Source organism: Panulirus ornatus, chromosome 9 (assembly GCF_036320965.1).
Source record: "Panulirus ornatus isolate Po-2019 chromosome 9, ASM3632096v1, whole genome shotgun sequence".
NCBI lineage: Eukaryota > Metazoa > Arthropoda > Malacostraca > Decapoda > Palinuridae > Panulirus > Panulirus ornatus.
In genome coordinates, this window is record NC_092232.1 from 19,724,285 (window position 1) to 19,741,137 (window position 16,853).

Sequence of the window (16,853 nt, forward strand, 5' to 3'; positions counted from 1 at the left end):
GTCTAAGCCAGGTACCCATTTCGTCGACCAACCTCTTGGGGAGGATGAGCACCTAGGGGGTAACTGTGGACCAACTGCCGCAACCAGGATTCGACCCTACGTAAGCACTGGACACCCCCCTCATCCCCCCCTTCCCTCACCTCACCCGTGAATGCCGTCTTTCGTTATCGGACACGAAAGATCTCAACAACAACAACAACAACAACCGATAAATCCCCACAGGTGTGTGTGTGTGTGTGTGTGTGTGTGTGTGTGTGTGTGTGTGTTCACACCATCGACACTTTGTCTCCAGGACTCATCGCTTTACATGAATAGAAACAACTCATGAATGATAGTACACTCGCGGTGGTGGTGGTCCTCCTCCTCCTCCTCCTCCTCCTCCTCCTCCTCCTCCTCCTCCGCCTCCTCCTCCTCTTCCTCCTCCTCCTCCTCCTCCTCCTCCTCCTCCTCCTCCTCCGCCTCTTCCTCCTCCGCATGGATGGTGTATTCATCGATGCAAGACCAAAACACAAACACAAAAAAACAATCCACGGTAGATTTATTCCCCTTGTAAAACACACAGGGCACCCGGTGAAGATTTATGACTCATGCACAACACTGGTGATCCATCACTTACCCGCTGCTCCTCTCTGCTGTCTTAACCCACTGTAGCCAAGGTAGGGTGTAGGGTAACACGACAGCTGGAGTGGGACTCGGGGTTGGTCATCAGGTAAGCCTCAGGCTTGCTGGACGTACGGGGATGAAGGGTAGCCACACGACCCAGTGGTAGCGACGACGCTAGCCTGTTTACCCGCGAATTAACGTTAAGACCCGCCTAGTGGCACAGAGCGCTTACACTACCTTCGTGTATCCTAGCTACAGAGCATCTAAGCTTCGTGTATCCTAGCGGTACAGAGCGTCTTACCTTCGTGTATCCTAGCGACACAGAGCGCTCACCCTACCTTCGTGTATCCTAGCTACAGAGCATCTTAGCTTCGTATATCCTAGCGACACAGAGCGCTCACCCTACCTTCGTGTATCCTAGCTACAGAGCATCTTAGCTTCGTGTATCCCAGCTACAGAGCATCTTAGCTTCGTGTATCCTAGCGGTACAGAGCGTCTTACCTTCGTGTATCCTAGCGACACAGAGCATCCTAGCTTCGTGTACCCTAACGGCACAGAGCATCCTAGCCTGTATCCTACTTCGCAGATCTCGAATCATCCTACAGTAATGTATCCTAACCCTTGACCCCGTGACCATGTCGGTATGATGAGCATTTGGGTTTAAACGGGCTGGCCTTTGACCTGATCCTTACAGGTCAGGTCAGAGACCAGGCCATCATACACAAGGGTCACAATCGTCGTGTTTAAGGGCTTCCCCTTGTGCTCAAGGGCTCTACCGTTGTGTTTAAGAGCTTAAAGTCGTGTTCAAGGGCTATACCGTCGTGTTTAAGGGCTTAAAAGTCGTGTTCAAGGGCTCTACCGTCGTGTTTAAAGGCTTAAAAGTCGTGTTCAAGGGCTCTACCGTCGTTTTAAGGGCTTACCGTCGTGCTAAGGGCCGTGCCGTCATGTTTTAAGGGCTTAACCTTGCACTCAGGGGATTTTAACATTACGTATCCCAGATCCCTGGGAACTCTAGGTGTCGCCACCACTAGAGTAACTTCATGTGTCACACCGTGTCTCACCCTCAGTGTCCTGGGGTCTTGTTCCCAGACATCCTTCATGTGTCCCGTGTGTCCCGGCTTTATTAAGTATCCCGTATGTCCCGGCGTCACGTAACCCGTGTGTCCCGGCGTCACGTAACCCGTGTGTCCCACCAGCATCTGGGGAGCCGAAGTGTCCGCCCAGAAACCAGTTTGTTGACCCTGCCTTACACTACAGCCAATCATATGTTACTGCCACACATCCACCTCACCAACCATCTGGGCATCACAGCTTCACATTGTCATTTATTGACGTACGTAATCAACTTCAACAATCATGTGTACCTGATGATTTACGATATATATATATATGTATATATATATATATATATATATATATATATATATATATATATATATATATAAATATATAAATATATATCTTTCTTTTTTCTTTCAAACTATTCGCCATTTCCCGCGTTAGCGAGGTAGCGTTAAGAACAGAGAACTGGGCCTTTGAGGGAATATCCTCACCTGGCCCCCTTCTCTGTTCCTTCTTTTGGAAAATTAAAAAAAAATGATGAGAGGGGAGGATTTCCAGCCCCCCGCTCCCTCCCCCTTTTAGTCGCCTTCTACGACACGCAGGGAATACGTGGGAAGTATTCTTTTTCCCCTATCCCTAGGGATGGAAATATATATATATATATATATATATATATATATATATATATATATATATATATATATATATATATATATATATATATATATATATATATATATATAATGATTTACCTTTATAATGTGTATTTAATGATTTACTTCGTATAATCGAGCCATATATGATTAATCATGTACACGTACGAACCTAAAGGATGAACCGTCATTTTTTGTTATAAAATATATTAACGGAAAAACTGCCACTTGATTCATCTCGTCTCGTACCAGTAGTATCGGGGTTCGTTGTGGGAACGATGGTGGCCTTGTGGTTCAAGCGTTCGTACGCCAGTGGACCAGGAGCTGCGAACAGCGTCAACAAAACAGAAAGATCCACCGTTCAGTATGTGGTCAGCACAACGAAAATTTTATCATCTCGTCAGGCGAGGCGCAGATTATACGAAAGTCAGGAAGGGCACAGAGCGATGAATATTGCAACCTGACGGTAGAAAAACTAGCGAGACCAAAGGAAAATGACGGAGACCCGTTGTGGTTCCCTGAGAATTTCACAAGTTTACCGTGAGGAATGTCTAGTGAGATAAATATCATTTTCTATGATCTTTTGTTTGTTTTTTTCTCCTCCTCTGTGGTTCAATGTTAACAAGATGACGCGCTATGAAGACCTAAATGAGGAACATTAATCAAGAGTTTAAGATACTGATTATAAACCCACACGTAGAGTAAGACTGGCTCGGGTGGTGATTAAAACTAAGCACATACGATGCCTCCACTCCAAAAATTTGGCCGTGATCAAGTGTGCGGCTTCGAACGTCCGTATCTACGTACATGGGCAGTCGTGGAGTTACACACACACACACAAAATACAATTTTAGAAAAGGTGATAAAAGACTGACAATCCCTTGCTGCTATCAGTCATGGTGTCCCGAGGTACATAGGTACATAATCATTGCCAGACATTTCCTTTTCCGAACTTGTCTGTTTTGAATTTCAAAACGGCGCGCGCGCACACACACACACACACACATTTTTTTTTTTCATACTCGCCATTTCCCGTGTTAGCAAGGTAGCGTCAAGAACAGAGGATTGAACCTTAGAGAGAGAATCCTTACTTGGTCCCCTTCCCTGATCCTTTTTTTTTTTGAGAAGTGAAAACAGAAGAGGATTTCCAGCCACCCGCTCCCTCCCCTTTTAGTCGCCTTCTACGACACGCAAGGAATACGTGGGAAGTATTCTTTCTCCCCTATCCCCTGGGGATATATATATATATATATATATATATATATATATATATATATATATATATATATATATAATTATGGTTTGTAAGACAGCTCGCGGAAGCCATCAATTCTGTAGTTCGTATCTGCTATTCTGGAGAATTTCTATCATATCACCGGACACCATCCGAAGGGATAGATAGAGACAGAGCGGTGGTAACAGTAAATAACAGGGGAAAAGTGATTTATTGAAAGTGGTAAAAACACACATTCTGGTGACCAACACTCCATGACGAGAGAGAGAGAGAGAGAGAGAGAGAGAGAGAGAGAGAGAGAGAGAGAGAGAGAGAGAGAGAGAGGGGGGGGTAAAAAAACAACTGATATTAGGGAAAATATTATTTCCGTTGCACACAACCCTAGCAACACCTGTATACCCAAGCGGGCCACTCCTGTTTTTCACGACACCCAGACTTGGCCACATCTGTGTCTGTCCCCCTCCCGCAACCCAGCCCGACCACATATGTCTCTGTTCCTGCCGTACCCCAACCTGGCCACATCTGTCTCCACTGCATCCAGCTTGGCCACACCTGCTCCCACTACACCCAGCCCTGGCCACACTTAGTCCGTTACACCCAGCATGGCCACACCTGTCCGCAACTCTCAGCATTGTCCACCACACACAGCCGGGTCACACCTGTCTCCACTCAACCCAGGCGGGCCACACCCGTCTCCACTACACCCAGCCCGGGCCCCGTCTGTCTCTCTACTACACCCTCAGTGTATCGTAATCGATGATAAAGGTGTTACTTTTCTATTAAGTGGTTTTCTAAGTATCTGTTGTAGGCGGAACACATGCATATATAGAGACATAAACAAAATGCGCACAAACTATTACGATTATTACTATTACTATCATCATCATTATTATTATTGTTGTTGTTGTTGTTGTTGTTGTTGTTGTTGTTGTCATTAGGCTACAGCAGCCTCAAGGCTGCATTACAATCAGTAGCAGGGAAATGATGAATTCCTTTTAAGTGAGAAGTTCCTGGAGGGGACTGCAGCCTCGCTCCTCAACAGACGGTGATCCACAGCGTCGCTGAGGAAGGCTGGCGACTCCTCCACCTCTCTCGCAGGCGTGACCACATCCACGGTGGAGTCTGGTAACTACGAAGACTGAGGGAGTGGAGGGAACCACCCACTCACCCATCCAACCACCCACCACACCTCTCCTCCTGTGGAACATTTTCTTACTTATGTCAAGATAAGATGAGCGATAAGAGATAGCAGGAGGCGATTAATGATGAAGAATTTCATTTTTCCCCGTTGGTGTATGTCTGCCAGGTATTATACACGTGTGTGTGTGGGGGGGAGAGAGCTATACACACTTCTCCATCAGGGTTGTATAACGAAATCCTCGATTTTTTTTTTTCATGATTTCAGAACACGACAGCTGGTTCAAACGACGAATGATAAAGTATGGCATGCCAGTCCCGTGGCACCGTCTCCCGTACCCCTGGCTGCGCCTTCTGCAGCAGGACCGAGGTTCCTCGTATATCTCCTCTCCCCCTTCATATGTCCCCCTTCATCCATACTAATCATAGATATGCTTTGTCTATGTATAATCAACCATTAGATTTTTTTAGATTTGTAAAATATAATGGGTTTAGCTCAAAAAAGGATATATATATATATATATATATATATATATATATATATATATATATATATATATATATATATATATATATATATATATATATATATATATATATATATATATATATATATAATTCCGGGTTGCTGAAGTGCCGCATAGGCTGGCACGATAGCCCGGGCCACATCACATGCATATGCATGTGCCTATGCGGCACTTCAGCAACCCGGAATTATTCCCTGAAACAACGCTTGGAAGGAGGCAGAAGTGATATTGTGACAGTGATTGTGTCAGCGTCGCGTCGCCTCGCCGCAGTGTATCGAGACAGACTTCCCCAGAACTTTTTAAAGGGGAAGTAAATGTTTATAGTTCTGTTACTGGAGTGATAGTTTTCATGCATGGTGTTTTGACAAGAAAATAGTGAAGTTGGAGAAAAATGTAGCTTAGACATTGAAGCTTATTGATTCAGTGGTGAAATTGATGAGAACTGCTATTGACGTTTGTGTGAATAAATTGTACATTTCCTTTTCCATAGCCAGAGGTTGAACCATTATGTGACGTTCATTTTTTCATTCATTTCAAGCTAAAATTTTGTTTTCTAAATTGTTTCTTACATTTTTCATATGTATATATGTGTGTGTGTGTGTGTGTGTGTGTGTGTGTGTGTGTGCGTGTGTGTGTGCGTGTGTATATATATATATGTATATTATCCCTGGGGATAGGGGTGAAAGAATACTTCCCACGTATTCCTCGCGTGTCGTAGAAAGCGACTAGAGGGGACGGGAGCGGGGGGCCGGAAATCCTCCCCTCCTTGTATTAACTTTCTAAAATGGGAAACAGAAGAAGGAGTCACGCGGGGAGTGCTCATCCTCCTCGAAGGCTCAGAGTGGGGTGCCTAAATGTGTGTGGATGTAACCAAGATGTGAAAAAAGGAGAGATAGGTAGTATGTTTGAGGAAAGGAACCTGGATATTTTGGCTCTGAGTGAAACGAAGCTCAAGGGTAAAGGGGAAGAGTGGTTTGGAAATGTCTGGGGAGTGAAGTCAGGGGTTAGTGAGAGGACAAGAGCAAGGGAAGGAGTAGCAATACTCCTGAAACAGGAGTTGTGGGAGTATGTGATAGAATGTAAGAAAGTAAATTCTCGACTAATATGGGTAAAATTGAAAGTTGATGGAGAGAGGTGGGTGATTATTGGTGCATATGCACCTGGGCATGAGAAGAAAGATCATGAGAGGCAAGTGTTTTGGGAGCAGCTAAATGAGTGTGTTAGCGGTTTTGATGCACGAGACCGGGTTATAGTGATGGGTGATTTGAATGCAAAGGTGAGTAATGTGACAGTTGAGGGAATAATTGGTATGCATGGGGTGTTCAGTGTTGTAAATGGAAATGGTGAAGAGCTTGTAGATTTATGTGCTGAAAAAGGACTGATGATTGGGAATACCTGGTTTAAAAAGCGAGATATACATAAGTATACTTATGTAAGTAGGAGAGATGGCCAGAGAGCGTTATTGGATTACGTGTTAATTGAAAGGCGTGCGAAAGAGAGACTTTTGGATGTCAATGTGCTGAGAGGTGCAACGGGAGGGATGTCTGATCATTATCTTGTGGAGGCTAAGGTGAAGATTAGTATGGGTTTTCAGAAAAGAAGAGTGAATGTTGGGGTGAAGAAGGTGGTGAGAGTAAGTGAGCTTGGGAAGGAGACCTGTGTGAAGAAGTATCAGGAGAGACTGTGTACAGAATGGAAAAAGGTGAGAACAATGGAAGTAAGGGGAGTGGGGGAGGAATGGGATGTATTTAGGGAATCAGTGATGGATTGCGCAAAAGATGCTTGTGGCATGAGAAGAGTGGGAGGTGGGCTGTTTAGAAAGGGTAGTGAGTGGTGGGATGAAGAAGTAAGAGTATTAGTGAAAGAGAAGAGAGAGGCATTTGGACGATTTTTGCAGGGAAAAAATGCAATTGAGTGGGAGAAGTATAAAAGAAAGAGACAGGAGGTCAAGAGAAAGGTGCAAGAGGTGAAAAAAAGGGCAAATGAGAGTTGGGGTGAGAGACTATCAGTAAATTTTAGGGAGAATAAAAAGATGTTCTGGAAGGAGGTAAATAGGGTGCGTAAGACAAGGGAGCAAATGGGAACTTCAGTGAAGGGCGTAAATGGGGAGGTGATAACAAGTAGTGGTGATGTGAGAAGGAGATGGAATGAGTATTTTGAAGGTTTGTTGAATGTGTCTGATGACAGAGTGGCAGATATAGGGTGTTTGGGTCGAGGTGGTGTGCAAAGTGAGAGGGTTAGGGAAAATGATTTGGTAAACAGAGAAGAGGTAGTAAAAGCTTTGCGGAAGATGAAAGCCGGCAAGGCAGCAGGTTTGGATGGTATTGCAGTGGAATTTATTAAAAAAGGGGGTGACTGTATTGTTGACTGGTTGGTAAGGTTATTTAATGTATGTATGACTCATGGTGAGGTGCCTGAGGATTGGCGGAATGCGTGCATAGTGCCATTGTACAAAGGTAAAGGGGATAAGAGTGAGTGCTCAAATCACAGAGGTATAAGTTTGTTGAGTATTCCTGGTAAATTATATGGGAGGGTATTGATTGAGAGGGTGAAGGCATGTACAGAGCATCAGATTGGGGAAGAGCAGTGTGGTTTCAGAAGTGGTAGAGGATGTGTGGATCAGGTGTTTGCTTTGAAGAATGTATGTGAGAAATACTTAGAAAAGCAAATGGATTTGTATGTAGCATTTATGGATCTGGAGAAGGCATATGATAGAGTTGATAGAGATGCTCTGTGGAAGGTATTAAGAATATATGGTGTGGGAGGCAAGTTGTTAGAAGCAGTGAAAAGTTTTTATCGAGGATGTAAGGCGTGTGTACGTGTAGGAAGAGAGGAAAGTGATTGGTTCTCAGTGAATGTAGGTTTGCGGCAGGGGTGTGTGATGTCTCCATGGTTGTTTAATTTGTTTATGGATGGGGTTGTTAGGGAGGTAAATGCAAGAGTCTTGGAAAGAGGGGCAAGTATGAAGTCTGTTGGGGATGAGAGAGCTTGGGAAGTGAGTCAGTTGTTGTTCGCTGATGATACAGCGCTGGTGGCGGATTCATGTGAGAAACTGCAGAAGCTGGTGACTGAGTTTGGTAAAGTGTGTGGAAGAAGAAAGTTAAGAGTAAATGTGAATAAGAGCAAGGTTATTAGGTACAGTAGGGTTGAGGGTCAAGTCAATTGGGAGGTGAGTTTGAATGGAGAAAAACTGGAGGAAGTGAAGTGTTTTAGATATCTGGGAGTGGATCTGTCAGCGGATGGAACCATGGAAGCGGAAGTGGATCATAGGGTGGGGGAGGGGGCGAAAATTTTGGGAGCCTTGAAAAATGTGTGGAAGTCGAGAACATTATCCCGGAAAGCAAAAATGGGTATGTTTGAAGGAATAGTAGTTCCAACAATGTTGTATGGTTGCGAGGCGTGGGCTATGGATAGAGTTGTGCGCAGGAGGATGGATGTGCTGGAAATGAGATGTTTGAGGACAATGTGTGGTGTGAGGTGGTTTGATCGAGTAAGTAACGTAAGGGTAAGAGAGATGTGTGGAAATAAAAAGAGCGTGGTTGAGAGAGCAGAAGAGGGTGTTTTGAAATGGTTTGGGCACATGGAGAGAATGAGTGAGGAAAGATTGACCAAGAGGATATATGTGTCAGAGGTGGAGGGAACGAGGAGAAGAGGGAGACCAAATTGGAGGTGGAAAGATGGAGTGAAAAGGATTTTGTGTGATCGGGGCCTGAACATGCAGGAGGGTGAAAGGAGGGCAAGGAATAGAGTGAATTGGAGCGATGTGGTATACAGGGGTTGACGTGCTGTCAGTGGATTGAATCAGGGCATGTGGAGCGTCCGGGGTGGGCCGTGGAGGGCTGTGTGGGTATGTATATTTGCGTGTGTGGACGTGTGTATGTACATGTGTATGGGGGGGGTTGGGCCATTTCTTTCGTCTGTTTCCTTGCGCTACCTCGCAAACGCGGGAGACAGCGACAAAGTATAAAAAAAAAAAAAAAAAAAAATATATATATATATATATATATATCAAATCCTGACACAAATACACAAATCATTTATAGGTGTGTTCAAGGCGTATCCATCATACGACGTCACATATACTGATGATACAAATCTTAATATAATTGTGGGCTGTACACCCGTGTCACTTTGTGATATTCCCGTCCTCGGGTAATGACGGGTGTTTTCATATATATATATGTATATATATATATATATATATATATATATATATATATATATATATATATATATATATATATATATATATATATATATTGGAAAGGATCACAGTTTTGCGCGTGATCAAGTATATTCCTATGAGTCCACGTGGACTCAGGAATATGTATATATATATATATATATATATATATATATATATATATATATATATATATATATGTGTGTGTGTGTGTGTGTGTGTGTCTGTGTGTGTGTGTGTGTGTTAAAGAGACCATGACAAACGATATATCTATCATCTAATAGTTAATGAGACATCAAGAGCGACTCAGTAAATAACTATAATCTAAAACGCGTTTAAAACTGAGACCTCATGACTCCCCCCCTCCACTGAACCCTCCCCCATTAGTATCCCGTCCCCCCCCCCTCAATCAGTACCCTCCCCCCCATCAGTGCCCCATGCCTCCCCCCTCTCTCCCTCGGGAGAACATGTGTACAGCTGCCACTATCCTGTGTGAACCCCTGTGTCCATGTCTTCAGCTAATCAGTAACCTGTCTATCGCGAATGAAGATTGGCCCCTCGCGGGATCTGGTACAAACCAGACTTTCACATATTAAAATTTCTTTAAGGCGGTGGAAACGTCTGCGTGCGGACGAGCGATGATCTCCGATGAACAAAAAAAGAAACACACACTTAAATGGCATTGTTCAATAATCACTACACCCTGTTCATTAATTAAACGATCATCGCACATGCGGACCAATTATAGGCTTCGAATCTCAAGAGGCGGAGGACCCTAGTTTATTGCTTACCCGTAAGACTGGTTCCCTTGATAAGAACTCGACATGCAATTAATTAATGATCAAACACATTCAAACGAAGATCACTAGGGAGGAGACACCCCCCACCCCCCCCTTCCCCTCCCGCGAGGATCCAGCGTTTTCTCGCCCACTTCATAGTCGCCGGGTCCAAGATGTGAAGCGGGGTTCAGCGAGGCCCCCATGGCGCTACTTGGTACCCCGGTCAACACCTTCCGATCTGGGTCAGACACTTCGAACTGGTCATGTACTTCGAAGTGATCCGATGCTTCGAACTGATCAGACATTTCGAAGCAGTCCGGTACCTCGAAATGGTCAGTGGTTCGAACTGGTCAGGCACTTAGAACTGGTCAGATGCTCCGAACTGGTTAGAGGTGATGGCACAGTATAGCGTATCTGAAGAACTGCACCTCTTACTTTGCGAACCAGTGAAATGAGTATACTTGGAGGCATACACATGCTAATTGGAAACAAACAATGAAAATGTATTTCATAAATATTCCTAAACGACCATGTAAGTGTGGTGAAGTGTTATACAGAATCATCCGTTGTCACTGTCATTCAGACGTGATCATGTACTACTGAACCTATGACAACCTTGCGATGGTCCATCAATGGGGCCATGTCCCACCTGTTGGAAAACCAGTGGGTTAGACACTCATCATCTGGTGTCTGGCCACGTGAAGGATGACACTTCTCCTCGGTACTATGGACGGGGTGGAGATACTAGCACCACATGGCTAATACATAACATGACCACGAGACTCACTCCCTGCTAGTCATGAAGACCCACCACCTCCTCCTGGCTACCATGGTTGACCCACTACCATCTTCTGGCCACTATGAAGACCCATAACCTCCTCCTGGCTACCATGAAGACCTATCACCTCCTCTTGACTACCATGATGGCGCACCATCTCATCTTGGCCATCATGCAGACCCACCACCTCCTATGGTTGCCATGAAGACCCACCACCTCCACCTGGCTACCATGCAGACCCACTACCTCCACCTGTCTACCATACAGATCCACCATCTCCTGGCTACCAAGCAGATCCATCACCGCCTCCTGGTTGCCATGCAAACCCACTACCATCTGCTGGTTACCATACAGACCTGCCACCACTTCTTGGCTACCATATACCCACTACCTCCTGGCTGCTGTAGATCCACCACCATTTTCACCAACCCCTTCACACAGACCCAATCCCATCACCATCTACCCATCGCAAAGACCTACCACCACCAGGAGGATCACCACCTGGTCTTCACCAAGATGTATCACAGCCACCACTACCATCAGGAAAAGGAAGAAGACCAACTTAGTGCCTGAGAGGCGCCGCCCTTACCTGCAGGACCCGCTTGGAGAGCCCCGTCTTCTGCGAAAGTTGCTTCAGGTCCTTGGCGTCCGGGTTATGGTTGACGGCGAAGTAGGCCTTCATGGTGCGCAGCTGGTGGTGCTTGAAGGACGTCCGGATCCTCTTCGTCCTGACTGTTTGGCAGGGGTTCCCCAAAGGCCCGTAGGAGCTCTCTAGGTCGTATCCTCCCGGGATGTCTGAGGGAGGAACCAGCACGTTAACCACAGCACCAGGAAAGTGAAGAGGTTACCTGAGTTACAGGATATTGTACTGGTACATGAAATACATACATACATACATACGTACGTGTACATATATGATGTATTGGCTTGCGGTCTCTGGAGATCATCCAATTGTTACACTCACCTCAAAGTACTGTACAGCTGTCATGCATCATGAGCGAGCCCAGAGGAAATACCATTCTTTTGCCTGACTCACTCCGTTGGCCCCAGGATATTCGTAGGACGAGATACTTAAAGCTGCTAGTGTATCCCTGGGCCTCACACCAGGCTGGCAACTAACAAGATATTCTCCGCACCGGTGTTAGTATCATAACATAAACACACTGTACTGTTACACAGTGGTATCGAGGCGGTACGCCGAGTGCGTACCACTACTAGGTACACGACTCGCCGTGTTCCCCTCACAAGAACACCACAGAAAAAGAAGGTCTCCAGACTTTGACGCCATATGATCGTAGATTCCCTGTTATATTTCTGTTACTTCCATACAGGGATGTAGATCTGATACGTACTTCATGTTGATTAAGATTACCCGTTCCTGGCAACCCACACACGCTAATAACTCGCGAAATAATTGTAATGGCGCGTAACACAGATCCGAGGGAAGGAGGGACGAAGGGAGGGAGGGAGAAAGAAAAAAAAGGCCATAATGAACACCTGGACGTCACGTGTCACTAGGCCAGAGACACGCAACTGTTGCCAGAAACAAGGGATCACACAGGACCCCCACCAGACAGATTGGCAGCTGCAGGTCTCACCACCTCCTCCTCCTCCCCCCAGAACCTGCTGCTATCTCGCCCCAGATCTGCTTCAGGACGTGAGATTCGTCACTTCCGACGGCCGATGCTTCGCTCCAGTGATGGTGTCTTTTAACAGTCCCCGAATTCGAGAAACATTTTTCTCTCCACTAATGGATGGAACTCTTCCTGATTATCAGATTGCACGTAGAGCTTTTGTCGAACGCTAATTACTCCTCAGAACACAAACAGTCGTTGTGGTTGCTGAACACATCAGTGGTCTATCTCTCTTTTACCCCTACAGAGGCCTCGGTTCTTACCCAAAATTATTCACTTAAGAGCAGGGGGAAATTAACAGGTTTCCCCCCCCCCCCTTTAATTACAGGACAATCTGACCCATCTCTCCCTCCTCGTAAGTGACAGTATCAATACCATATACCTGAAATACATTTTACTTCGACTTGATATGGATCACACCGAAATCTACCCCCAAAACACGGCAGTTAATGAAGTATATCGCCCTCCATAGTGTATTGTATAAATCCATACACTTAGGCTCTTCAGACCGTTGCATATAATGAAGACACATCGGGAGGGAGGAATATATTCCAGATGCATGACATACATTTTCTATCATCTGCCTCGCGGGAGCAAATACCCGAACTGTCCGCCAAATTTGCACGCTGTGCTCTCCCGCCGACGCTGCGAGGTCTCTTTAACATGCATCATACCCCTTCATATGAGGTAAATACGCCCTCAAACCTCTTCGCGTGGGGGGGTTAAACACGCCCTCGGCTTCAATCTCGAGGAGCTGCCTGCTGGGGACGGTGCAAAGGCAAGAAGAGGAGAGGAGAGAGAGGGGGGAGGTGGGTGGTGCCCCCGCCAGGGCGGCGTCGGCTAAGGGCTCCCAGCCACCACAGCCGCGCACCATTCACGACCGAAGCCTTTACGTCAATTGTAACATCTCTTTTTCCTGGCCTGTTCAGCCGTGATCTAAAAGTCTCCCCCCGGCCCTACTTTAAGACTATTATAGTATCACAAATAATGGGATCTATGCACACAAAATACACTGGTCCCTTTCAGGTTGTTTCTGTTGTGTGCGACTCTAAGGGCGCGACGGGGGGCCCCTGGGGGCTCCCTCAGCACTGAATGCCTCCGGCACCGCCGCCACACAATATTCACACACATTTTGTACAATGTTTCGTATCTTTAGGGGATTTTCGAAAGTGTATAACAAACCGTACCTTGATGTACGGCGGTCCCGTGTTGCTCACCGCCAGTACGTATTTGGAGGTATACAGGAAATTGGCCCGCAGTGCTCCTAGCAACGACGTGTAATTGGAGGAAATTGGTGGTTTGCATGTGATGGTGTTGTCGTTGGCATGCGATGATTATAGGGTCCGTGGAAAACTTGATGTTTAGATTCATGTCTCTGACACACTCTAGCGCAAATAATTTCGCTCTGTATTCCGGTGCAAGTTAAACGTACGATATGCAGTATTTATCCTTACGTGCGAGGCATTTGAAATCTTGGGTGTCTTAATAGTTTTCTTCAATACCAAAAAGGAATATCGTAAAATTTCAAAGATTTTTTTTTCACGATCTGATAAACAGTAAATGTGATTACTAATGTTATTACCACAAACAAGTATGCGCTTTCGGGCGAGGCCGAGGAGCATTAATCCTCCCACGGAAGGTAGAGACCCCGGCCGCCTACCCCGGCTCGGCCAGGCAAGCAACCACCAGCGCTTCAATAGCGGCTACAGATTTTTTGGTGACATGGGCCCGGCGGGGTGCCAGGAATGACACAGTGTAACGCTGGGCGCCCCGCTGCCTCGGCTTCTGCCTTTTCACTCTCGTTCTGACCAGGTTTTTCCCAGAGTGAGGTGAATAAAAAGTTATCCAGGGGCCGCCGACAATGCGTTCCGTCGTCCGTCCTCCTCGTTACCGATTTGCGGGTTATGTCGTAGTGAACTAGGTGTATTGATCAACTTAAGATATTCCAATTTTCACTCATGATTTCTGCCAGTTATTAACAAAGATCTAATTAATGTAAAATAAGATGAGAATTGAGAATGTAGAATACTTAGAAAAATACTATTATGACCGAAGTTCTAGAACTCGACCCGGAGTAAAAACGTAAACATCCGTCTGGCAACTCGCGGGTCGGGGCATTACTAATGATGTGTGAAACTGACGTCGCGTCGGTGGGGGTGACACAATCACGCTCGCCGGAGCCTCCTTCGTCAGGGGGACGGGGCGGCCCTCACGTCACCACCATCACACCGCATGCGGCGGTGGGGAAGCTGGCTGGACCCGACGACTTCAAGGCCTTGCGGTTCTGTCGCTTAAACACCACGGCTGGCTTCCACCATCACAAGCCATCACTTACCCTTACGTAGGTCCCGCAAATATTCTTCTGATAATTACTTTATTGTCTCTAAAATAATGTTTTTTCAGGTTTACATTATATAAGATTCCTTGTGAAATATGTTACATTATCTATCGTCGATCTGTAATTTGTTTTCGAATGAATATTTCTGTATTTAGTTTCGCTGCAGAGATCCATCAGTATTAAACGACAAGACAGCATATAATAAAGTTTTCTGATGAAACGTATTTTCGATGAGAAGATTACGGATTCGAAAAATCGTGAGTCGTGATACATTTAATTTTTCTGTATATGGAACGGAAAAAATAAGTAATTTCTAGTGTTTATCTGAAGGAAATTATAGTGTACATGAAGGGGGTTAGTACAGCAAAATGATGATGCATAAGTACATAAGTACGGTGTCCTGACGAAAATATCGTTAAAAGATTTAGAAATACAAATGAACTATGACAAGGTTAAGAAATAAATGATAACGTTAAGGAACTAGATGGTAAGGTTAAGAATAAAAGATAAGGTGAAACATTTTAAGATTAGATTAGAAAATCCCAAGTAAATTCATCTCGACGAAAATCATCTTTAAGAACGGGAACAGTGCCACCCTCGAGTATGATGGTATGACCTCGGACTTAGCTTTTAAGGCTCAGGTCAAAAGCCAAGCCATCATCGTACCCAAGGGACGTACCGTCGTGCCTAGTGGGGTCAGCTATGCCGGAAGTCATTCGCCTACGACTGTATGTCCGTAATTAGGTCAGCTTCCTAGATTAGGTACATTTCACATTCTGGTTTCTTTTGATCTAAACCCAGACTTATCGTCTTATGGGACATGTTATTATCATAAAGCAAGGAATGTTATTAAAGTATCAAGCCGACATTTCTACACGAAGACAAAAACTTTTGAGTTATAAGTAACAAAAGACACTGCTTGGAAAGAGATCTTATACTCATGGCAAAGTGAGAGGTTCTCATATAGCGAAGAGCACGTAGAGTCAGTAGGAAGGCCAGATAACAGAAGACCTTGTGGTCTATGGCGAGGCTATCTGCTTGAGGAGAGTAAATATGGGAAAGCCAGATAACAGAAGACTTAATGGTCTGTGGCGAGTCGTTTCAGCTGGAGGAGAGTAAATGGTAAGGCTAGAGATTACAGAGAACCTGATGGTGTATGGCGAATCTATCTAGATAGCTAGTAGAGGAAAACGATATCTTCAGTTTTAATGTGCGTACACAGAGACAAGACAGTAAAGCAGGAGGTTCCTCCTCGTCCACCTCTCCCTCCTGCATGTTGGTGATCATTCGACTTCGAAACATTACCTCGAGTAAAGGTCTGGATATTATACGAGGCATGACGTCATTGCAAGTGCAGCAATTAACACAGGAAAAAATGACGCTCTCTCTCTCTCTCTCTCTCTCTCTCTCTCTCTCTCTCTCTCTCTCTCTCTCTCTCTCTCTCTCTCTCTCTCACACACACACACACACACACACACACACACATACACACACACTCGCATGGTTTGATGTTTTTATTAACGTTGAGGGGATCCCATACTTCAAGGCTATCATAGGATCGAAGAGGGTGAAGCTCAAAGGCCATGCCTCTAGATGAGTAAAGATGACCAGGTTCACTCGTGACAACGACTGTAATATGCAGGTCCTTCGCTGTGGCATCATAACGACCCAACAAATGGATCTCCTCTCCAGAGAACATGGCCGAGATTCCTCCTCAGTGCACCGCGCGGGAACACCTTCGGTTCACTCCACAGTCACATAAGGAACCGATTGGATTCCCTTGGATGTACTACCAGAACGCTCTGGCGGGGGAGTCGTCTCTCGCGTGTCCGTAATACTCTTCATGGCAGCTTAGCTGGGCGCTGACAGCAGACTGTCAGCATACCACTGCTGCAGCAGGTGTTACCGAAGTGACACCTGACTAG

The 16,853-nt window shown here is 45.4% G+C and overlaps 1 protein-coding gene across 1 annotated transcript in view; it reads right to left on the reverse strand.

Annotated features, from left to right (window-relative positions):
- The window catches only part of LOC139750249 (LIM/homeobox protein Lhx9-like), a 251,118-nt gene that overhangs the window by 38,110 nt on the left and 196,155 nt on the right, over window positions 1-16,853 (reverse strand). Inside the window, exon 6 of the mRNA XM_071664767.1 lies at window positions 11,546-11,751. Coding sequence (XP_071520868.1) covers window positions 11,546-11,751 — 206 coding nt within the window. The remainder of the gene's footprint in view (window positions 1-11,545; window positions 11,752-16,853) is intronic.